Source organism: Populus nigra, chromosome 6 (genome assembly GCF_951802175.1).
Source record: "Populus nigra chromosome 6, ddPopNigr1.1, whole genome shotgun sequence".
Lineage (NCBI taxonomy): Eukaryota > Viridiplantae > Streptophyta > Magnoliopsida > Malpighiales > Salicaceae > Populus > Populus nigra.
In genome coordinates this window covers 22,194,874-22,220,961 of record NC_084857.1, presented here as the reverse complement: position 1 = coordinate 22,220,961, position 26,088 = coordinate 22,194,874, and the positions used below count along the sequence as shown (strand labels likewise).

General features: G+C 31.5%; 2 protein-coding genes across 2 annotated transcripts; both read left to right on the top strand.

Moving 5' to 3' along the window:
- The first annotated feature begins 4,035 nt into the window (after positions 1-4,035).
- LOC133697446 (DEAD-box ATP-dependent RNA helicase 50) lies at positions 4,036-10,422 on the top strand. Its single transcript, XM_062119994.1, has 8 exons — positions 4,036-4,379; positions 4,606-5,021; positions 5,387-5,581; positions 7,047-7,234; positions 8,767-8,980; positions 9,214-9,345; positions 9,435-9,613; positions 9,812-10,422. The coding sequence occupies exons 1-8, from the start codon at positions 4,154-4,156 to the stop codon at positions 10,047-10,049; spliced, it is 1,788 nt and encodes a 595-aa protein (XP_061975978.1). The 5' UTR covers positions 4,036-4,153; the 3' UTR covers positions 10,050-10,422.
- A 10,105-nt stretch (positions 10,423-20,527) lies between these two features.
- Positions 20,528-23,803, top strand: LOC133696790 (cation/H(+) antiporter 19-like). The gene is made up of 3 exons (XM_062119069.1): positions 20,528-20,962; positions 21,067-22,071; positions 22,152-23,803. Exons 1-3 carry the CDS (start codon positions 20,759-20,761, stop codon positions 23,373-23,375), a joined length of 2,433 nt encoding a protein of 810 aa, XP_061975053.1. The 5' UTR covers positions 20,528-20,758; the 3' UTR covers positions 23,376-23,803.
- Positions 23,804-26,088: the final 2,285 nt, after the last annotated feature.

Sequence of the window (26,088 nt, the reverse complement as noted above, 5' to 3'; positions counted from 1 at the left end):
TCAGGGATGTATAGAATGCAAATAAAAGTTTGAAGGGTAGTTTAACTAGTTTGGTTTTGGGTTTGCTCTTTAATAGTCACGAGTTCGATTCTTTTTAGGGTCACCGAAGACTTATATGATCGTTAATTTCATAATTCGTTGAATTAATTAAGATACACATAAACTGGTTTAAACACCCACGCTAATTTAAAAAAGAAATTATGACTCATGAAACAATATAAGTGTGAGCATGAAATAGAAAAAATGAAAATGAAACACTGTAAAATAAACAATAGTAGCTATAGTTTTAGCCCATCTGCTGATTTTTTTTTAAGTAAGTGAATTACCAAATATATTTAGCAAAGATTCTACCAATTTACTTATATTTTAACTTTATTTTTATTTAGAAATTATATTTTATATCCTTAATCGATTTATACTGGAAAAATTAAAAACCTGTATATAATATATCAAAAACACATAGTAGAATCTCTCTTTTCAAAGTAGATTTCTCTGTTTTTAGAATCCCTTATGTTTTTTCAAAGACTGGTAATTTCTTTTTTATTGACTATCAATTCTTTCATCTTTTAACTTAAACATTATATGCACACCATCAACCTCCACTTCTTTCACCTGATAACCGCTAATCTTACTAAAAAATTCAGTATATGATACAAGCCAAAAGTATTCTGTTACGCTTGAATTAAACCTTTTCGTTTTTCCCCTGCTTCTCTCTCTTATGCCTGGACCCTGGATTCGATGATGGCGGTGATGGCGGAGGACTGTTTTGTGGCTCGGTTGCGACGCTTGTTTTCTCGGTAGAATCGCTATCTTGACACTTGGCTAAGATTTTACAGTCTCTGATTTTGGTGTTGGATAAAAAATTGAATGTTTTAGGTTTGAGTCTATACTGTGGTTAGGCTAGTAGTGATTTTGTGACCCTTTTAGGTTTCTTCTGGAGACCGAAGGAAAAAATAATATTTTGTGGGCTATGAAAATGAAAAATTCAGTTATGCTGACTAGGGTCAACAATACTATAAATTATATTATATACAATATTAAAACATGTGGAAAACACTATAAATTTATTGTGGACACAAATTTATTGCACTGTGGATGATATTATAGCCATAGATTGTTTGTACTATGGACGATACTGTAGCGTTTGTGAAGGGCGTTCTCTTTGTTGTGTTTAATCAATAATTGTTGCTGGGTCTAGCTAGGTAGCTGTACCCAATAACATTGGGTTGGGCTTGACCACCAGACTCAAAGGCAGTCTCAAAAGCATTGGGTTTGGTTGCCCAGTCAAACCTAATGGACATTGTCTGTTCTGTGTGTAGTCAACAAATATTGCTGGTCTGGCTGGGCAGCCAAACCCAATAACATTGGGTATGGCAGACAATTACATTGGAACTGACTTGACCGCCAGACCCAAATGCAGATCCAATAAACGTTGTCTATTTTGTGTGTAGTCAACAATTGTTGTTGGATTTGGTTGAACAGCCAAATCCAAAAGCAAATCCACTAGAGTTAAGCTCTGCTCACAGTAGGACTTACTAGAGTTAAGCTCTGCTCACAGTAAGACCCAATAACATTGGGCTCTGTTGTTAAGCAGGACTCAATAACATTGGATCTTATTCTATAACAAGAAATAAATATACCCAAGACTATCGAGTTGATTGTGGGCAACTTTAATTTACAAGGTAGGAAATTGGATAGAAGAGGACCAGAGGATGTGCTTCCCTTAGTGTTCTTGGTATCAATGAAAACCAGTTATTTCTTATAAGAAACTATTGGGTTGATTAATCTCTCTTTAAAACTTATATAACTCCACATTGAAAGAGTAAATCCCAGCTAATATTTCCATGTCTTCTTAACACAAAACTCACCAAAAATATATGTTTTACTAGACCACCATTCTAACTCTGCATTTGATTGAAGAAAAGTTAGGATTTTCTAATGCTGAGTTTAAAGATGAATGTAGGACATTTCTCTGAAGGTGGTGATGGAAGAGCGATGAAAATAGTAAGAGCATTTCATTATTCATGGCCCTGTCTTTCTTACCCTTTGCCAAGTGTTGCATCTTTGCTCAAGATGTGTCCATATAAGATTTCAAGGAAATGCTCATGGAATGGAAATGCCCAAGTGTCAGCAATTCAATTGCTCGAAGAAATCTAAGTTTCCTAAAGGTGGGATAACAATATCAAGCATATCTTTCCAAGGTGGTGTTACATGGGATGATGATTGAGCTGTTAGTGTGTTTTGAGGGGATTCTTATATCTTGAATGTGAATTGTTGGCTTTGTGGATTTTAAGTGTTGGGGTTTGTTCTAATAATGGATGGAAAGGAAAAGTGGGAAAAAAAGGAGACAGGCTTTCATTCTTTTTTTATTTGAATAATCTAAGCTCGGGGATGGATCCTGCTGCTCAACAAGGCCCAACAAGGATGGGGGTAGCAGGACCCTAGTGCTATTGGGTCCTGCCGGGGACAAGACCTATCGCTAATGAGTCCAGGTGTCCAGCTGTCAGTAAGACCAATCGCCAATAAGTTTAATAATATATATAATTCAAAACTATTTTAAAAAAAATCTAAGCTGTTGGGTCTTGCTACCAAGCAGGGTCCATCAACTTTGGGTCTGGTTGCCTAACAGGACCCGATAGCGATGGGTTCTGCTAGCAGGTGGACCCATGAGCGATGAGTCCTGCTTCCCATCAGGACCCAATAGCGTTGTGATCCTGTTGGCAGCAGAGCCCATCAATGATGATTATTTTTAAAAATATTGTTTTAAAAAAATATAATGAGATAATTTTTTTTATTTGATTTTGTATATTATAACATCAAAATAATACAAAAACATCAACACTTATTAATTTACATTAAAGAAAAAATATTAAATAATTTTTTTATTGACCCAATCTCCTTGGGTCTGGTTGCCTAGCCAAATCATTAGAATAAAATAATACAAAATATTAAAAATATTTATTTAAAGTAAAGAAAAAAATAAAAAATTTCATATTTTTAAAAAATATTTTTGAAAAGCAATAACAAATATGTTTTAATAAAGAAATTCAACCCAATCTAAAATGAAAAAAAATATCATCACCCAACTTTTATACAATATAAAAAATTCACTTTAATTTAGTTTCTCTTTATAGCATGAATAATAAAAATTCAATAAGAGAATTATTTTTAAAGAAGACAAAAAATAAAATTGAACATATTTTAAAAGAAAAAAATAAAAGGGAAAAAAATTTGTTGCCGATATATTTGACGCTGCTTTGCTACATACTATTTATAATTCTATTGTAGAAAATATTTTATTTAAAGATAATGATAATACAGATATATTACATGCTCTTAACCCAACTCAAATATTTTTATATTTAATACAAAAATTATTATTTACTCACTGGATAGCGAATCATATATTAACAATATAATATTGCTCGTTGAATCATTTAACTTACCGGCGTGATGATTTAAATATCATATACTTATAAATCTTAAAATAGAAAGTGTAATTATATAAAAAATAAATAAAGTAAAAGATAAATATAAAAGCCTCGGTCTCAATATTAATATACAATCTTTATAATGAAATAACTTCAAAGTCCAAACTTTCAGAGTTCAAATTAAAGTTATTAAATTTATGATTTAGATCCTGAATTGAATATGTTATTTAAAATTAACCGAATTAAAATTATTTTATTTCCTTTTAAAATTAAATTAAAATTAAATTAAATCACAAATGAATTTCTATTTAATTGAATCAACTTTTATTCTAATTTGTTTTTTTAAATTTATATGGTTCATGTCGAAGTTTAATAAGCAGAGGCATTAAAAAATAGAAAAAACAGATTATCATGTTTACGTCGAGGTTTCAGAGGTTTAAGGGTATGTTTGATATGTTGATAATTTTTATTTTTTTTATTTAAAATATTTTATTTTAATATATTATTAAATAAAAAATAATTTAAACCGTTATCATTATTACAAACCCTAAAAAGCAGAGAAATTGAAAAAAAAATCGCATCCGTAGATATTACAACAGGCAGTGGTTAAAGTTGAAGTAGAAGGTGAAGTCGGATTAGAAGAGAAGAGAAGAGAATATCTCTATTCCTAATTCCTATAAGGTATCGGCATCTATCTCAAAGCTTTAAGCACCAAAGAAGAAATGGCACATCCTCTTCTTGTAAGCTTGAGACCCCAAAGCATTATCATCGCCTATCACAGCCACAGCCACAGCCACAGCCACATTGAATTGAAATTGAATAGTAGCAGTCCTAGGGTTTTGTCTTTGGTTAGAGCTGTCCCTCACCTTCAAGCCTCTGCTTCTCACTCTCACCTTCTCGATGATCTTCATCACACTCCTTCTCCTCCTTCAAATAAGGATGATTCAGGTTCTTTCCATTTCCTTCTTGATCTCTTTTTATCTCAAATTGTTACTGTTATTGTTGTTGTTGTTTTACTCCTTATCTGATTTTGGTCGTGGAATATAATCTTTTCCAATTTTAATCGATTTTGTTACTTGAAATAAAAAATAATGTGGAAAATGCATAAATTTCAATCTTCACTTATAATATTTTTAATTTTTATTAATATTTATGGGCACCGGCACTGTCATAGGTATTGAAACTAAGGGAGTAGCTGCAAATTTTGGGAAACTAAAAGCACACAAGCTAAAACTTATTGCCAGAAAGGCAAAGCAACAATTCAACAAACACCAACATTTTCGAGAAGAGGAGGAGGAGGCAGATAAAGAGCCCATCAGTAGGAATTCAGACGAGCGTGGTGTTAATAGGACATCAAGGCATGATATCAAACCTCGAAAATCCGATTCCAAAGTGGCGGGAACACATATTTCTTCTTCCCACTCAAGAGGTTGGGGTAAAGGAGTCGACTCCAGATCAATGCAGGTTTCTATGCAACGAGGACATGAGAATGACTTCTTTAGTAGAAAATCATTTAGAGACCTGGGATGCACTGACTTTATGATTGAGTCTTTAAAAGGGCAGGTTTTTGTGCGCCCTTCTCATATTCAGGTACAATAATATCATGCCCTGTTGGTTAAGTGTACTACCTTTTCTCTTTCTCTCACTTCCAGTCATTGCTCCATCTTTGAAGACTCGAGTATACCTCTCATTCTAACTAACTTGCTTTAATGGTTCTTTTAAGTGAACTAGCCTTGTAATTTTCTCTGCTTTATTTATAGCCTATGCTAGTTCCAGTGGTGACCATGTGTCGAGTAATCTAGCAGAGAGGCTTTCTTTAATTTGAAGACTTTTTTTACCCCATCTTTATCATGGACGGATTTGTATTTTTTAGAAACATTGCACCATGCCTTGTGAAAGTGATATCCATGTGAGGTGCAACTTATATACATTTGTACTGTCATGGATAACTGCAGGCCATGGCATTTGCACCTGTAATTGACGGGAAGAGCTGCATTATAGCAGACCAAAGTGGATCAGGGAAGACAATGGCATATCTCATACCTTTAATTCAACGTCTGAGGCAAGAAGAACTCCAAGGACTTGGTCAATCCTCATCTCAAAGTCCTCGAGTACTTATATTGGTGCCAACTGCTGAGTTGGCATCACAGGTTAGCTACCTTTACACTAAAGGCGATGGAAATCCAACTCATGTGATCTTGAAACTCTTTCCCTCATAGTTTACTCCGTGACTTTATGCTTGTTTTTTCTCGTATCATTTTTATGAGCTATGCATATGTGTTGGTGAGAAGAAATCAGATCACTTAGCATCCGTTCTCTCACCAGCTTATGCATCTGCTACCACTCCAATTTGGTACATCACCTTGTAAACTTTCCTTGATTACCTTCCATTAGTTTGTGGTAAATTATCTTAAAGTTGACGGAATAAACTTTAGCTTCTGAAATAAGAAGCACAGAGAATTAAGTCCCATATATATGAATCGGGAAATAATGCTTCAACCCAACTTTTGGCATATTTTTAAACACTGACTTTAATGTTATAATGTGCTTGACTTATAGTTGTGCTCAGTTGTTGCACAACTTATTTGCTGTATGAATTGAGCTAGTTTAACGTGATAGAGATGTATGATAATTATAGGGGTTGAATTTTGCCCTGGTTGATCACTATTAGTAAGAGATACTGATTTTAGGCTTCATCCAAAGCCATGTGAGATCCAGTTAAGATCCAAATCCATGTTCAGAAAGGAAAATGCCCACATTCATTTGTAAGGATAAGTGAAAACTCACCTCAGTCTCTCAAGAGGATCAAGTCTGTTGGGGATTTAAAAGAGAAGTGCTCTCTCTCTTTTAATAAGTTCAAAGACTTGAGCATTCAATGCATAAAACCCATGTTCTGTTAAAAGCTAAATTCCCTATCTTTCACCCATCTCTCTGTGACACTCACACCCAAACTCATTTGAGCATCAAAGGATTTGAGTTGTAGTTCGATTCACCATCAGGTTAAAAGCTGAAGCTATCAATGCAAGGTTTGGATTTACAGTGTAAGAGCCGGGGTAAGGAGCGAGTTCAGTTCCCCTCAGGGTGAAATTGGCAGCTGTTAGAGTAGCGGTCGACGGGAATAGGACTAGCTTTCTTTACAGAATATACTCAAGGGCCATCCTCCTGGAATTAGCTGTTGAAGGAATGGGAACAGCTCTTGTTCACGAATCTGCTGCCATTGAATCTGTTGAGTTTGCTCCTATTGTAGATAAGAGAAAGGCAGCTTAAAGGAAAGTTGTAAGAGAAAAATCCCCTTCCCGGCATTAGACTTTATTACCGGGCAATTCAAGTAGTCATTTATTTGGTACCTTCCAAGGAGCAGGAACTACCATTCTAACCCTTATTCACAATGGATCCTGGAATGTCCACTTTGAGGCCATTTATCTTAAGCAGTGCCTAAATTTTGTATATGATGTCAATGTCTATTGATTTTTATACTATTTTCCCTAAAAGTTTCACAAATGCAAAGTAAATACTTTTCTTTTCATGTAACTAAAAAGCACGGATATTTCATGCTATTGGCATCTGATTTTATGAATGCCTGGTGAATGTGTAAAGAAGACGTAACTTTTGCAGGTTTTGAACAATTGCAGATCGATGTCAAAACACGGGGTTCCATTTCGGTCTATGGTTGTGACAGGTGGATTTCGACAGAGGACACAACTGGAAAATCTAGAACAAGGCGTTGATGTTCTAATAGCAACCCCTGGTCGTTTCATGTTCCTAATCAAAGAAGGCTTCTTGAAATTACAGAATCTTAAATGGTAACCTTACTTCCATTGGAGCTTACTTGCTTTACATCTTATTGCTTAGCCTAAATGAAGGATTGGTATATGGTGCACATCTAAAAGTGAATTCTGCACTAATGTGTACTGTAATATTGTTTCTCTTCCTTGGTAAATGTTTAGAGGCAGCAATAATTGTTATCATCACTGTCAGTTGTCAGTCATTGTCTTAATTTTGACAAGAAATGACCATTATAATTAAGGATTTATCTATTTCATGTTTCTTTTTGGAGTACCATAAACCTATACTTCAAAATAAAGCATAAACTCTACATGGATGAACCTGATTGTCATTTTTGGGTGTAACTTTTTGTGTTTTATGTTTTCTGCTGGTGATAACAGCCCTGTTTTACTTTGCTTGATTAACAATTTGTGAAAACAGAGAAAGCAAGTTTTTCTCCCTATATCACATGAGGTGGATGGTCCAGTGAGGGCATGCAAACATGTACTATTTTGTTTTGTTTTCTTTTTTTTTTTCGATGAAAGAAAACATACAAATAATATCTGTTGTTATTGATCTTATAAAAGCCTTCCATAAGTTGACTGTTGTTCCAATTAGAATGCAATGAAAAAATTGGTAAATATGGTTTGCATGAGAAACACCAATTGCTATTAACTAGTTAAAGGCACTACAAGCATGTGAGTCAAGAGCTGGTTGGAAGAAGATCCCCTGGGAGTCTGGGACATGAATAACCGTAACTGATCCCAAATACCTTCATGGTATATTGGCTCCAAAATGGAATTTTTGTTGTTGTTGCAATGACTGTTTGTTCAGCTATTTTCAGTTTAAATGAAGTTGTATAGTTGTTGTGGTGATAATGATGGATGTGAGTCAATAATGGAGAGTAGATATTTTAAATTCCTTGGACAGAAAACAGCGAAATGGAAACTTTTTTTTTTCCTTTTTTGTTTAAGGAAACTAAACCAACTTGTTGCTGACTCCATTGAATACTGAGAAATAAATATTTTTGATGCCTCAAGATTTGGATCTTGCAATTTGCATTAAGAACACCTGTGGTAAGGAACTCTGCGAACTGTCAAGATGCTTTTTAAATTCTCGGTTTAGTGCACTACTCTACATGTGCTGTAACATTGATTGCATCAGAAGCACTGCAATGGGTTTCCTTGAGCATCTCATTTCAGTTGTTGTTCCTTTTATGCCATGAATTTGTGTTATTTTTACTCTATATGCGAATTCTACCTTTTTTTAATATCTACAGTACGTGCATACCTTTTGTAACCTGAGCCAAAAAGCCAAAAACAAGCATACACCAAATAAATTCATAAGGGAATATTTTTCCGTGATGTTGAATCATAAGGCACATTTAGCATGATTCAATAACTCTGACCACAATTTGTGTTGAATGCACATTCATTGCCAGCTCAAGCAACCTGTCAGCAGTGGTTGCAATCACCACAGATTTGTGTCTCTATGCATCTGCTTATCACATCAGTTCTCTACACTACATCGTGCCTGTGCTAAATGCTTCATCTGAACCTCATTTTTGCAGTGCTGTGCTAGATGAGATAGACATACTGTTCAATGACGAGAATTTTGAGGCTTCCCTGCAAGGCTTGATCAATTCTTCTCCTGTTACCACACAATATCTGTTTGTGACTGCAACTTTACCTGTAGATGTATGCAATAAACTCATTGAAGTCTTTCCTGATTGTGAAGTCATCATGGGACCTGGTGTGCATCGTACAAGTGCCAGGCTTGAAGAGGTTGGTTTTCTATTGCTCTTTCCCCCCATCCTTACCACCAATCATAACATACGAGAGCCCTCTTGGTGATGAGCTCTGCTGGTAGCCAAACTGTTCTATGGGTAAAGTTTAGCCATTATCAAGTGCCATAAAGTGCAGGCATCCTTCATATGATCATAACTAATAAATATGAAGACATTTTAGAATATGGAATATGATAACAGTTAACCTACATGGTCATGTGCATTATGTAGATTCTAGTAGATTGCAGTGGAGAAATTGAGGCAGAAAAAACTCCTGAGACAGCATTTCTCAATAAGAAATCTGCTCTTCTGCAGCTGGTGGAGCAAAGTCCAGTTTCGAAAACAATTATTTTCTGTAATAAGGTAAATTTGAGCTCTATGTATGGGGGAACTTATTCGACCTTTTATTGTTGAAACTGGTAAATTATAAATTTTTCCTTCTAAAATTACAGATTGAGACTTGCAGAAAGGTAGAGAATGCATTAAAACGTACTGATAGAAAAGGGACTCTTGTTCGAGTTCTACCATTCCATGCTGCTCTGGCACAAGAATCACGTCTCGCAAATATGAAGGAGTTCATGAATCCTTCTCGGCCCAAAGAAGAGTCTCTCCTTTTGGTTTGCACTGACAGGTATGGTGTTTGCTTATTGCATGAATTATATCCGCCTTAAGCTATGCTAACAATCAGACAGCTCTAAATCCGTGCCCTTGCATCCATGAAACTTAAGAGAAATTGCTCTGCACTTAAGATAATCTGACCATTTCTCATTTGCATCATAATTGTTAAAACTTAATATATTAATAATTATATCTCTGAAACTTGTGGCAGAGCATCGCGTGGAATTGACTTTTCTGGTGTGGATCATGTGGTACTCTTTGACTTTCCACGTGATCCAAGTGAATATGTGCGCCGTGTTGGAAGGACTGCCAGGGGTGCCAGAGGAAATGGGAAAGCTTTTATCTTTGCTGTTGGGAAGCAAGTTTTTCTTGCACGAAAGATAATACAGAGAAATGAAAAAGGTCACCCGTTGCATGATGTACCATTTGCGTATGAGCAGGTGGGTTAAAAAATAGCATGCTGCACTACAGAAAGACCTCCTGGAGATGTGCAGTTTTTGCAGTACCCATGAGCATCTGGGAGGGAAGTAAAAGTTATGCTCTCTAAGGATCAATTCTGGCTAGGGAAATTGCTCTGGGATAGGCTATCCTGTTTGGAGTCCTGCTTCATGAGCTCTAGGAGGTGATTTCTTTCCCTTCCTTTTCTTTTGTACTTTACTCTTTCTTAGGAGGATGTGTTCTTCTCCCTCGTTTTTCAATCTTAGCTGTTCATATATATTGAAAAACGAATGCACACTGCTGGCCAACACTGCTAGATCACTATGTTCTCTCCCTCCCTCACCGGGCATGTCCTTATTTTTCCATGTCGCTATGTTTTAATCATGAGATGGTGTGTTTTAGAGATACTACATAAAAATTAATTCTAAGAAAATTAAAAAAATCAATCAAATACTTGTATAGGAATAATATTTGAATAAAACTACTTGTATATAACACATATAAGGCACAAATATGAATATAAATTTTATTCAAGGTTATACTAAATTCTAACACGATTATATTATAGTTTTTACAAATCTTTTTATTTTTAAAAAGTTCTTTTTAATATGTATGAGACATATACAAATAAATACAATTTTTATTCTACCATTTCACTAAGGAGTTTTTTTTTTTTATTGTTAATAGAGTTTGGAAAAAGGTATAATTTCTTCTTCTTTTTTCTAAAAGAATCAAAGATAACATAAAAAATAACCAAAAGGTTCACTATAAAAAAACAAAGGTCTAATTTAATAACTTTATTGAATTTTCATACAATTTTATTATTTTTGAATTTTAATTATATGTCGTATGCATGAAACTTAAAAATACAGACATGAGAAGAAATTTTATGAACTGTTTTATTATTTAAAGGTGTCTTCTTTTAATATTATTAGTAGCGATGAGAAAAAAGAAATAGCACAAATTTTATAAATCTTTTTGTCTAAATGACACAAAAATAAAGAATCTCCTTTTGATAAATTTTGATCAGATTTTTAGATTTTTATTATTGGCTTTTATTAACTTATTTTAAGTTTTTTCTTAAGGTAAGATGATATATTTTTGTATTTGCTAATAAAATCTTGATTTTTAAAATTTAAAATTTAAAGATATTTTTATCGAATCAAATATTTTGATATAAAATTTCTGTTTTTATATAACATATATATTAAAAGGCATGGAGGATTCCTGTAGCTCATTTTTCTATTTACTACTATAATGTGGTGATCATTTTGTCCCAAAAAAATGAATGTCTTTGGATTAAGGGTAATTTGATATTTGCACATGGTTTATGTCATTACTGATTTGAGTAATTTGTTTGTGAGTATTTTTGTCCATTCAATGTTGTATAGAAAGTAAAATAATCAAAATATCCCAGGAGCAAAAAACATTAAGTGCTGTCTAGTAAGGGTATTTAGGTATTCATTCTTTTTTATACACAATAGAATTACACATGTACTCTTGGATGGAAGACATTTCATCAATTGTTTTTAGGGGTATTTTGGTATTTTAAACTCATTTTTTTAATTAATTGCAAGTTTGGTTGAGGGTAGTTACGTAATTTACCATTAAAATAATAATTTTTTTAATTTAAAAAGCTGCAAGCGCGTGCAGAGCATGTGCCCGCATGTTGGAGGTGCCATATTTTGAGTGGTGCATGCGACAATTTCTAATTGTCAAAAATGGTCGAATGCCATCTCAGATTAATTCTCACTGTTTTCTTTTCCATTACAAACATCATGTGTGCTCCAAATATGATCGGTATATCATCAATGATTTTTTTTTAATTCGTTCATTTCTCTTTTCTACCATTGTAAATACACTACCATCCTCATTTTTTTGTTATTTTAAATTTAGACCTAGTTTTAGTTGCTATTTTTTAGTCATTTTCTCTTTTATTGAAGTTCTATTTGTTTTCAATTTAACCATGAGTTCTTAATTTGTATATATAAGGTATTCCAATTTGGTTCTTTTACTTTTAATTTTATTATTATTTTTCTTTGCTCTTTTATCAAAGTTTTCATGGCTTGCAATTTAATCCTTAAAATTAAGTTTATGATTTTTGTTTTTTCAATGATAATAATGATTTGAATTTGATTCATTTTCTTTTGATTTCTTGTTGTTTTTCTTAACTCTTTTGTCTAAGTTTTTATAGTTTTCAGTTCTATTATTCTAATCAACTTTATAGTTTTTATTTTTTCAATTATAATAATAATAATAATAATAATAATAATAATAATTATTATTATTATTATTATAAAATATTTATAAAAATAATATTATTATTGATAATGACGACAACAACATTAATTAAATTAGTAATGATAATAATAATGGTGACGAAAATAATAATATTAATGATAGTTGCAACAATAGTAGTCGTCGTAGTAGTAGTAGTACTAATAATAAAATAAAAGTGATGATAATAATAATAGTAGTTGTAGTGTTGTGGTGATAACAATATTGCTATTGCTGCTATTAATATTACAAATATTATTATTATTATTATTATTATGGGAGAGAAGAAGATGAAGAATATTGATGATAATAAAAATAATAATAATAGTTGTTGTGATGATAGTGATAATGATAATAGTAATAGTAATAATAGTGATGATGGTTGTTGTGTTGGTTGTTAAAATAATAATAATATTAATAGGAATGTTTCTATTATTACTAACAATGATAATATTAGCAATAATTGTGGTGGTGGTGGTGATAATAATAGTGATGATATTACTTATTAATAATAGTAGTTATAATGATCTTGATCCGTATTTTCTGAATTGTTATTTTTTAAAATTCTTTTGGATGATTAAAAATTTTCTATTTAATTTCATTATTTAATATTTATTTCTTTTGGAATTAGACTTCATGATTTTTCTAGATTGGGTGCTTCAAGTTTATTGATTCGGGTCATGGCTTTAAAAAATGCTTCGACTCAAGGTTAGACTATTTTTTATATAAAAATTGATGTTCAGGTATTGAAATGGAATAAAAAAAGATTATGTGACTAAAATAATTTGATTAAAAAAATAAAAAGAATTATAGAGCATTTTTTTAAAACTATGTTAACTTTTTAAACCCGTAACCCGAGTCATTAGACATGAAACATCCAATCTAGAAAAATTGTAAAGTTCAATTCCTATTAAAAGATGAAGTTAAAAAAAAAATTTAATCAGATAAAAGGTTTTAAAAATAACAATTCAAAGAATATGGATTAAAATTACTATTACTACTATTATTAATGAGTAATATCATTACTGCTATTGTTATTACTACCATCTCTATTATTATTACAGCTACCATAATTATTGGTAACATTATTATTGTTATTATTAGTAATAATAGTAGCAGTCCTATTAATATTATTACTATTATACAACTATTACCACAATCATCATCACTATTATTATTGTTGTTGTTACTACCATTGTCATTATCACTATTATCACTACTACTATTATTAATATTTTTATTAACACCACTTTTCTTCTATTAGTATTGTTAGTATTGTTGTTGTTACTATTATTGTCATTATTATTATTATTATTATTATTATTGAAAAAAAAACTATGGAATTGATTTGAATGATAGAATTGAAAACTATAAAAACTTTGATAAAAAGGCTAAGAAAAAGAATAAGAAATCAAAAAAAGAGGGACTAAATTGAAATCAATATTATCATTGAAAAAACAAAAATTATAAACTTGATTTGAAGGATGAAATTGAAAGCTATAAAAACTTTGACAAAAAAAAATAAAAAAATAAGAAATTAAAAGTAGAAGGATTGAATCGAAAAATATTATATATACAAATTAAAAATCAAAGAGTTAAATTAAAAATAAATAAAACTTTAACAAATGAAAAAAATATAGAAATCAAAATTTGATGGACTGAATCTGAAATATCAATAACAATGAAGATCATAATGTATTTATTGGGGTAAAAGAGAAATTAAAAAAGAAAAAGAAAGGGTTATTGGCGATAAACTGGCTACATTTGGAGGACACCCATAATGGATGACGAGACAATGAGAAATAAAATGAGACTATGAAAACTTATTTTTTACCACTGAAAGTCGTTGTGTGCTCCCAAAGTGCATAGTTGCTTCAATGAGCTGACATGTGTAAAACGTGTACCAATAATTTTTTCAATTAAAATAATATTATTTTAATGATAAATTATGTTATTATTCTCAACCAAATTAACAAATAACAAAACAATTGAGGCTAAAAGATCCTAGTACCTCTTATCCTAATGAATTTAGTTTTTTGGATCCAAGAATATATGTGTAATTGTATAATGTATAAAAAAACAAAAATAAACACCCCTACTACTTGAGACAACTTATTTTTACTATTAGGTATATTTTGGTTATTTTATTGTTTATTAAAAAGTTGAATAGATAAAAATATATCTAAATAAATCAACAATGATTAATGCATCTTGTGAAAATACCAAAATAACTTTGGTTGAAAGGCAAATAATTTTTACTGGGAAGGATTTGTTCATTATATTGTAGTGGTGAATAGAATAATAGAGTCGGCTGCAATGATTTTGCCTTTCAGTTTGAGTTTTTTATGTTATTTGCTAGACATAAGAGTATGAGCAGGTGAAGTGTTCCAATGTTCGGTGGTGGACTGGTGCTGCTGCTGTATGTTACGTGTGGGTTTGGAATTGTGGTCGTGAATTTTGATTTGGAATCGAATTGCCACCTTCTTGTCCTGTTTGTATTTGAATGTGAATTCAGATTATCTACTAGTATTTAATGATTTAAGCCCATGATGTGCCTCCTACTATAGCCGACCTAAATGTTTTTCAACGTAAAAAAAATGGTAAGGTGATGCATATGTTTCTAAAAAATAAGAAAAAAATTAAATTCATCTAATTTAAATAATATAAATTAAAAACATGACAATAAATAAATTGATAAAAAATATATTCAGGTGATGATAGTGTTTTTAAAGAAATAAGAAAAATTTAAAAACAAGTTCATAACTTGAATGAGTTTAATAAGCTTAATTTAATAATATGATTTAAAAAAATTAATAGTAAATAAAGAAAAAAAATGACAATAATTAGAATAACTAAATGAGTTGTTCATATAATAATAGTAAGGAGAATAAAAAAAGCATGTTGAAAACTCATAATTGCTTTGGCATGGACACTTCCTCACCACACAAAAAAGTCACACCAAAAAAGGTTGCACTAGTCGTAGGTTGCACTAGTCGTAACTCATTCAAAAAGTAAACAAAATAAAATATTATAAAGCAAATATTTAATCTATTAATTAAATTTAATTCAAAAACAAAATCTCTTTTTTTTTAAAAAAAATATTAAATTTAATAAGGAATGACAATTAAAAAGACATGAGATAGCCTAGGTTATTTTTAAAATTAATGAAAAATTCTATAGAAAGCAAATATATATAAAAAATGACATAGTCCAATATCTAATTAAATAAATATTGTAGGATAAAACTGAAAAAACATGAACTTATAAAAGATATAAAAAAAACCCAAACAAACTTAGGCTAATCTTCTAAACTTGGTTTAATTTCTCATAGTCACAATCCATGAAATTCTAAATTTGTATTCAATTAAGAAGTTCAATTCCCAACTAATTTAATGTTGAATGATGAAAATCAGAAAAAATTATCAATTTAAAAAATTCAATAGAGTAAAAAAAATAATAACTTAAAGAATGAAGACCAAATCTGATATGAAGAAAAACTAAAGGAGGATAAAATCTTAAATAAAATAAATAGTAATAAAAAAAATTGAGATAAAATCTAACTCATGAAAAAATTGGAGTATAAAATTGAAAAATAAAATTCAAATTCTAGAAATTATTTTAAATAAAATAAATAGTAATTAACAAAACAAAAATCAAATTCGAAGGAAAACAAATTGAAGAGTTGCTTTGAAAATTCATAGGGTTAGGTGCAAAAATCGATGAGAATAGAGAAATGAAGAGGAAAAAAAAAGGAGAAGAAACCACCAACACCAAACTGAAGGTCAATAAGTCACACGCACTATCTAGGAATGGAGGAGCCACCATGATGATTTGATTGTTGTCCTAGAAGCCACCAAATAGCATAAAATTGATTCATGCATTGCACATATCAATCACTATGTTTTTTAAATAATATTTATATTTATTAAATTATCAACTTGCTCCTAAATCAACTTGATTATTACTAAAAAATCAAGATGAAAATAAAAAGAAGCCTCTAGATGTAGTTATTTTTTTTATTCTTAAGGGTAATTTAGTTATTTTACCATACTTAAAAAAAGTAAAAACAAACCTTAGATCCCAGTTACATATTTGTTTTTAAAGTAATTTAGTTATTATACAATGCATCAAAAAGTTGAAAAGATCAATATGCCCTTAACTATTTTGATAATTATTAATGAACCTTGGTAAACTATCATATTATCCCTAATAGTCAATTCAATGACTTTTGTTTAGAAGAGCAAAATAATAATTATATTGTTTCAATCCATAATGATTTGTCTCAAAGCATACAATAACTTCTATATATATATATATATATATATATATATATATATATATATATATATATATATATATATATATATATATATATATATATAATACGGTCCAATTTAGGAATAAAATAAAATTTTTATGGTATTAAAAAAGTATTTAGTAATATCTTATTAGTTATTTTTAAGGTTCATTTTGAAAAAAACAACCGACATAAAGAGGAGAGATAATATATAATCTACTAAAAGAAATAAAAATATTTCCAACTAGTTTTTTTTTAAAATTATTTCCTTGTATCTATTTTTTTTTAAGTGTATTCCAATAAATAACTAAGTAGGATATCATTAATTACTTTTAAATACAAAAAAAAATTCTAAAAAATACTTGCTTTATTCTCATAAGCTTGCTCACAAAAATAACTCAGGACAAAGCATAAAGCCGAAATAAGAAAAAACAAAAAGTGCACTTTAATAGACCCAATCACTAAAGATACTGATTTTTCAAACTCCAGCTTGTCCATATCCATAGATAGAGTGAATCGTTTTTAAATTCGTGTAACTTACTATTATATTTGATTTTTATTGAGTTAGATTGGGATTTATTTTGTTAGATTGGGATTTAGTATAATTCAAAATTAATATAGAATAGAATTCTATGTAATATAAGTATAATTTAGTTAATATATGATACTATTATTTAATATTTAATATTAAATTTAGAATAATATTATTATTCCATTTTATACTATATAGGTAAAGGTGATGTATTACATTACATACATGATATAGGTTTAGTATTTTATATAGATTAGTATTTTATTAAGAAATCTATTTTTCTTAGTTTATGAAAAATTCTATTTTGAACTTTTTTATATAGATTTTTCCACAACTTCTTTTCGAGTTCCATAACAAAAAAATGATATATTTTATTAAAAACGAGAATTGATATATTATGTTAAAGACCATCTTTGAATAGATTGCTTTGAATGGGTAAATCAATCATTTTTCCTTTCTTATATCAAACATATCAATATCCAACCCGCAACATACCATTTCTCAATGAATTGACATATATATATATATATATATATATATATATATATATATATATGTTTATATTTTTTATAATGATAGTGTTTTTTCATAACCAAACTTTGTTCCATCCTTTCCAAAGGGGTGGGTGTTTGTGTGCCAAGTTGGAACCTATCATACCATATCTTTAGCCATAGCCATACTTTAAAGGCACCGGTTACCTTGTCTCCACAATTAAAATTATACTCTATATATTAGAGAATAATATAAATTATATTTTAGAATTTTATTTACGAGTTTAAGGTATTGAGTTAAGATGATTCTTTTGATATGGTATCAGACCCTTGATAACCAAGCGGTCGCGAGTTTAAATATCATAATCTCTATTTATTTGATAAAAATTAAGCCTAAGATAGTATGAGTCTGTACAAGTTTTAAGCTCAAAGAGCTTTCATTTGAGGAGGTATGTTAGAGAATAATATAAATAATATTTTAAAACCTCACCTATGAGTTTAAGTTATTGGGTTAAAATGATTCTTTGACACTATGTATATGTCACAACTTGATGGATATCGCGGTGGGAGATTAAAAATATATATCATAGAAAATTAAGAGTCATCACTTTGTAACTAGAGATCCTAAAATATACATTGGTTCCAGAGATTCAAATAAGAGGTTAATTTTACTTAAAAAAAGAGCAACGTTGTTTCACTTGAGATTAAGGTGGCAATAAAGGCAAAAGACCAGCTCCCAAACAAGTTCTTTTGAAATCTAGAATTTCTGCAAAATTAAGAACAAAATAGTATCGTTTCATTTATATATTCATCAATTTGTTCTTCTCTAATTTAATCAATCAAAACGCACCGTTTTATTGTTTTTGTTTCTTAATTAAAATTAGACTCCCACACCTAACTTCAAATTCATCCTCTCACTTTAGTGACTTTTGCGTTTAAGTCCTTGATCTTTTGATTTTCCTAATTTAGGTTAATTCTTCCTTTTTCTTCGTAATTTCTTTCAATTTTACACTTGAAAGAATTAGAACGACCCCTCTAACTTCTCTAATACTTTCAATTTTTTATTTTTAAGTTGAATTAATGACCGAATTCAATTTTTTTTCTCAATTAGTCCCTTAATTGATTTTTTAATTTTGCTATTGGTTTCAAACTCATCATTGAACTTCAATTTATTTCGATCTTAGCTAAATTAAACCAATTAAGCTTTTTTCTATATTTCTTTAATTAAAACCCATATTTATGGTCTAAAAATTTTCAAACTTTATTTTTCCCTCTAATGCTCAATTATATTGGCCCAATTTCAATTCTAGCTACATTGGTTTTTTGTATAGATTTGTTTTTTATGATTTTCATGATTTTTTGACACAAAAATTAAATAAAATTGATGAAAATAACAAAATAATTAAAATTAAATAAATTTATTGAAAAGACACTTTTTTTTACCTTTTTTTAAAAATATTATACAAAGATAGGGTGAAAAATTGTCTTTAGTCTTTTCGTCTCCTTTGTAGATTTTTAGGGTAATAAACCAATGATTAGAAACTCTACCTAACAATTAAAGAATAAATCTAAGAATAATACAAAAAAAAAAAGGAAGAGAAAAGTTTGATTGCACTACAAAAGCAATCAATCTCGTGACTTTTGAACATGATTTTTCTCCTCTTTTTTGTACCAAAGATAGAAATGACAATTAATATATAGAAAACTACATGACAAGAATATTGCTGTAGTTGATAATAACAAGTTCATGAACCCAAAATCAATTGATGCAGTCATTGAACACGACACCGATATCTCCAACTCAAGGAAATATATGCTACATGACCAAGAAAAGAAAAAAAACACTTGAAAACTAAACCAAATTAATTTACCAAAAAAAAAAAAGAATTCTATAGACCCAATATATAATCATATTCTTAAACTTCCATCTATATTAGTAAGAAATAATTTATTATGATCAGTATAAAATCAAATTAATTTATTATGCTTCCAAGTAACCAAAGGAAAAAAAATCACGAAAACATAATTTATTATGCTTTTCAAAAAATATAATTATGATTAGTAAGAAATCAAGATCACCGGCCACATAAAAAAATATTCTCAGTTTTCAAAGAAAATAATTTACCAAAAAAAAAAAAACATCTAAAGGCCCTACACACATCATATTTTTGGACTTCCATTTATATTAGTAAGAAATAATTGATTAATTACGACCGGTAAGAAATCAAAGTAATTTATTATACTTCCAAATAATCAAAGAAGAAAACAAATTAAGAAAATAATCGAATGAGAAGCTTTAAGAACAATATATTCTGTTTTGCGTTACTGTTTTATAACACGAAGATAATGATTTGCTCCACACACACACACACTCTGATTACCGAGAAAAGCAAGTGAAAAAGCCCAGTGATCAAAACTCTAATTTGTTTCAAATTAGAGTACATTTGTTTGAATATATAAAAAGGTTTTTAAAATCATTTTAAAAAATTAATTTTAATTAGGATGCAAGGTTATTATAATTTTAATTAGGTTTAATCAGTTTATTTAGCCCTCATCGTCTAATAAATAAATATTTCAGATATTTATATATGAAATAAAATAATAAATAATTTTAAAAAAATCATTCATTCTGATGAACTCTAATAAATAACCAATGATTTTGAATTAAATTCCCAACTTCCTTGCATTTGGATGTGAATTCAGATCATTGACTAGTATATTGTATATCTCATCAATTTTTTTTTAATGATTTTCAAGTTATAACTAAGTAATATTTTATAAATTATTAATCCCATAAACTAATATGCCAAATCACCTTCCAGTTTTGATATTGTGGATGATCAGAAAGTATGTTTAATACGGGTAGCCAAAGATTCTTAATTTAGAAGAGGATCCAAATCTTAATTTAATACGGGTAACCAAACCATACAATATCACTGGAAGGATGCATGTATGCCAATATTCAAAGCAAGTTCGCATTTTTTTTCCAGCATTTCGAAAATAATAATACGAAGAACAACAATACAACCTATTCGTAATATTTTGAGCTCTATATGCTTCTGGAATCCATTCTAGACTTGGGAAATTTTTGGTGGGTTTTTTGTCCAGGGTTCGTGTGAGAATATGGCCACCAACACAAGTAATGTAACAGCTGCATTGCCAAAGCCTATGAAGGCAACGTCAAATGGAGCGTTTCAGCATGAGAATCCATTAGATTATGCGCTTCCTTTGTTGATCCTTCAGATATGTTTGGTCGTCGCTTTTACAAGGACCCTTGCATTCCTTCTCAAGCCCCTCAGGCAACCCAGAGTCATTGCTGAGATCATTGTAAGTTTCTGCTCTTGAATACCATCATCATCGTGCATGTGATCTTGTCTTTTATATATCAACGACTTTGTTCTTCGATAAAAGGAGTCGAGAAATTTCTGCAGGGAGGAATACTGCTTGGACCATCTGCCTTCGGAAGAAGCGAGAGATTTCTTCACACGGTGTTCCCACCAAAGAGCATGACTGTCCTGGACACGGTCGCCAACATCGGTCTCCTTTTCTTCTTGTTTTTGGTGGGTTTAGAGCTTGACATTCGATCCATTCGTCGCACTGGAAAGAAGTCCTTGGCAATAGCCGGCGCTGGCATCACCCTTCCTTTCCTTTTAGGAATCGGCACCTCATTTGTTCTTCGTTCCACCATATCCAAAGGAAGCGCTCACGCCCCTTTCCTTGTCTTCATGGGCGTCTCTCTCTCCATCACCGCTTTCCCAGTCCTGGCCCGTATCTTGGCGGAACTCAAGCTTCTAACCACCGATGTGGGCCGCATAGCAATGTCTGCAGCTGCAGTCAATGATGTTGTTGCCTGGATTCTCCTTGCACTTGCTATAGCTCTCTCAGGCAGCAACACTTCTCCGCTTATCTCCTTATGGGTCCTCCTTTGTGGCGTGGGGTTTGTTGTGTTTTCAGTTTACGTCATAAGACCATTACTGGAGCTTATGGCCCGGCGCAGCCCTGATGGCGAGCCGGTGAAAGAGATCTACATTTGCATCACGTTGTCACTTGTGTTGGCTTCCTCTTTCGTCACCGACTCCATCGGCATACATGCACTTTTTGGAGCTTTTGTGGTGGGAATCTTAGTACCCAAGGACAGTCCTTTTCCCGGGGTTCTTATAGAGAAGATAGAGGATCTTGTGGCGGGGCTCTTTCTGCCACTCTATTTCGCATCCAGCGGGCTCAAGACCAACGTTGCAACCATAAGTGGAGCACAATCTTGGGGCTTGCTTGTGCTCGTAATAGCCACGGCTTGTTTCGGTAAGATAATTGGGACAATGTTTGTGTCGAGGATGTTTTTTAAGGTGCCCTTTAGAGAAGCTGCGGCTCTTGGATTCCTAATGAACACCAAAGGCCTTGTGGAGCTCATTGTCCTCAATATTGGCAAGGATCGCAAGGCAAGTACTCATGTTCATTGCTTAGCTAGCTAGCTCTAGGCAGCATCACTCACAATTCGTAGCGCTTCTATCTTATGCAGGTGCTCAATGATCAGACTTTTGCCGTTTTAGTTTTAATGGCGCTGTTCACCACCTTCATCACTACGCCCATCGTGATGGCCGTGTATAAGCCTGCTAGAAGGGTAGCGCCTTACAAGAACCGTACTGTCAAACGCAAGGATCTTGACACAGAGCTTCGACTACTGGCCTGCTTCCATAGCAGCCGCAATATTCCTACTATGATCAACCTTGTGGAGTGTTCCCGAGGAACACGGAAACGAGGACGCCTCTGCGTGTATGCCATGCATCTCATGGAACTTTCAGAGCGATCATCTGCAATCTCAATGGTTCATAAAGCCCGAAAAAATGGACTCCCTTTTTGGAACAAGAAACGTGATGATAGAGATCAAATGGTGATTGCTTTTGAAGCTTATCAGCAACTCAGCAGTGTCACCATCCGTCCCATGACTGCCATCTCTGCTCTCAACACTATCTATGAGGACATTTGCACCAGCGCACACCAAAAGCGTGCTGCCATGATTCTCCTCCCATTCCACAAGCACCAGAGAGTGGACGGAAGCTTGGAGTCTTTGGGGCACTCGCTGCAGGAGGTAAACCAGCGCGTCCTCCGTCATTCTCCATGTTCTGCTGGTATTCTCATTGACCGTGGCTTCGGAGGCACCACCCAAGTCTCGGCCAGTGATGTGTCCTACGAGATTGTAGTCCCTTTCTTTGGAGGTAGTGACGACATGGAAGCTCTAGCCTACGGGATGAGAATGGCGGAGCACCCTGGAATCATGCTTACTGTCCTTAAGTTCGTGCCCGCATCAGGGAAGACGCTATTGACATTAGAAGGCCACGATACCAATGTGATCAGGGTTGAGAATGATAAAAATTCTAACAGCGAGGCTGATAGCGAGATCTTCTTCTCTGAATTCATCCAGCATGCTGCCAAAAAGCTGCAAGATTCAGTGTCACATGAGGAAAGAGTTGTAGAGAGTAAGGCAGACGTTGTTGCAGCATTGAAATCAATGAGCAAGAGCAATCTCTTCATGGTAGGAAGAATGCCACCCACAGCTCCTCTGTTGATCTCAACCGACACTCCAGAACTGGGTCCCGTTGGAAGCTTTTTGGCTTCCTCCAACTTCTCCAATACAGCATCCGTTTTGGTGATCCAACACTATTATCCAAATGGAAATCTTCATCCGGTCGTTGAGGAAGAAGAAAACGAAGTCACGGATGATGGCACAGATACACTGGTTTAGTTGACATATATTTCTATATAAGGCATCAGCCTACGGATATCCGTTCAGAACAGCCTCTTCAGATTATTGTTTTTCACTTTTCGGTTTTTTTTTTTAATTATTTTGAATAATCTATAAAATTAAAAAAAATCAATTTCAATCCTTTTAGTTTTTAAATCTTTTAAATTTAATTTTTTATTATTTCGATTGCTATTTGTTTTATTAGAACATATTTTTAAATTATTTTTTATTTACTAGAAAGGTGTCGTTTGTATTGAATAGTAGCTCGTCAATTTTCAGGTTAGCTCGGTTTTATTCTGATCTAGGATGATCCAATTGCTGGATCATTCTGATTGTGAGATATATTGTGTACAACTTTATGATCTATATTCTGATCGTTGGGTTCAACCAAATAATCAGAGGTGGATGATTTATTGTCTTTTGAATCTATTGCTAGCTTTAGCAAAATTTAGGAAGCTTGATTAAATACATGATTTGATGAAATTAGAATTGTGTGGGTGTAGGGTTTATGTAAGACGTAATGGTAAAATATGTTTTTGTTATTAGTATTATTTATAAATTAATTGTGTTGTCAAATGTGTTAGGGAAGTTTTGAAATTTGTATGAAGAGACATTGAGTTTGATGATTTAATGTTAGATATATGTTTTTAGGCATTAAAAAGGATTGGGTCTAATGGTAATTGAAAGAAAACTTGAAGAAAATTATATCCTTCATTTAATGTAAAGATTTAGCATAGACATATAAATGAGAGGATGAGCTTAATTGTTTTAATTGCTATGGAATTTGAGTTGAATGAGGTTAGAATAGATATGAAATGAATGAGTAAAGGTTTATCTGGAATAATTAAAAAGAGAATCATCTCTCACCATGAATGAAGGCATTCAGCCAGATGAAGAAGAAATAAGGAGATAAGATTTTGATTCATTTGCTATGTAAATTATGTATGGATGTATATATGTGTATATATAAAATTAGGTAGAGTGTCAATTGGAAGAATTTGAAAAGGATCAAAATTCTCATCATAATATGGAATTCAACCAAAAATGAAAATCTTGAACTTGAGTTTATTCAATTTAATGTTATAGGGATTTTATAGGATTGTGGTCTGTTGAATGCCAAATGAATTGTGTCATGTTTGAAATAATAGATTAATGTGAGGAACCATTTTTTTTTTTTGTGGAATTTTAAGGGTGTCCAAATGGATAATAAATCTATTATTTCGAACATAACAAAAATGGAATTTTAATGCAAAAAAAAATGGAATTATAATGCAAAATGTGTTGTTAAATTTACTTAAGATGAAGTAAAGTGGACTTATGAAAAAAAATTGAAAAACTCATCATGAAAAAATAAATATAAAAATAAGGTCATTCGGCCAAGAATTGGTTTGATAAGGAAAATGAATTAGTTTCAATGGTATGAATAAATGTAAGGATGTGAAGTTACTAAGTCTGTACATGTACATGATGGGTTGAGTAGACAAAAAAAAATAATAAAATTGTTACGCCATGTTTAAAGATATTCAGCTTGGAAAGACAATTAATGAAAGGAAATAAAATAAATAAATATACAAATGCATGTGTCATGCGATGTTAAATTTAAATGAGTTTTAGAATGGAATTTCCAATTATGGTGGAGCCACATTTGATATGTATCTTTAATGATACATGAGAGATTGCAGGATCTGTTCAGTAGTATGAGATTTTTGCGCGAGTTCAAGCATTAAGTAGGTGTCTTACACCTCATACTTTTGTTTTTACAATACTTATTAGAGTTAAATAAATGGTATTTCTATAAATATACTTGTGCTTGTGTAATTGTGAATGTTTATGTCAAGGAAAATATAGTAGACTAGCTGGCTTGAATAAAGTTAGTGGTGGCAATATATTGACTGTAGAGTTAGATATGTAATAACAAAAATGAAGTAAACTGATTTTAGGATGATAAATTAATGGTATATTATGATTAAATTATTGATGCTCGATTTATATATGTATATTAATGATGTGTATGTGTTTAAATAATTTATGGGAAGGAAGTAGGTGCATCAAACCTTATCTTTTTAATTTGTGTAAACTTATTGATAAATTTCATAATTTGTTGTTTTATTACTTCGATGATATTGGAATGAATAAGAGTACCTTGTGTGCAACGGTATACCTCTATTAGTTAGGATAATGTTTGAACGAATATGAGTGTCTTGTGTGCATTGTTATCTATCAAATTAATTATGTTATTATGGTCGTAGTGTCGATAACTAAGTTTGTGTGTGAATGATACTTAGCAAAAATGATTACAGTGAATATGATGTAAAAAAAGAAGAAGAAAAGAAAGGAAGGGGATCGATACAAATGGAAAATTCAGATGACATTGATTAGCTATCAGGGTTTGGATTGCTAATGGTGTCAATGAGGTTTTATTGGTACCGGCATTACAGGTGACATTGATTGGCTATCCGAGTTTGGATAGCTAATGGTATCAATGAGGTTTCATCGTGTTGATATTTTAGACGATATTGATTAGCTATCCAGGTTTGGATTGCTAATGGTATCGATGAGGTTTCATCAGTTCCGACATTTCTTAAATTGATTAGTCAATCCCGAGCAATTGGGTGACTAATGATGTTAGTAAAGATTAATAACCTTAGTGTGGTTACTTCTGGTTCAATGAAAAAGGTAAGTTGATTAACTATTCCGAGTTGAGAATAGTTAA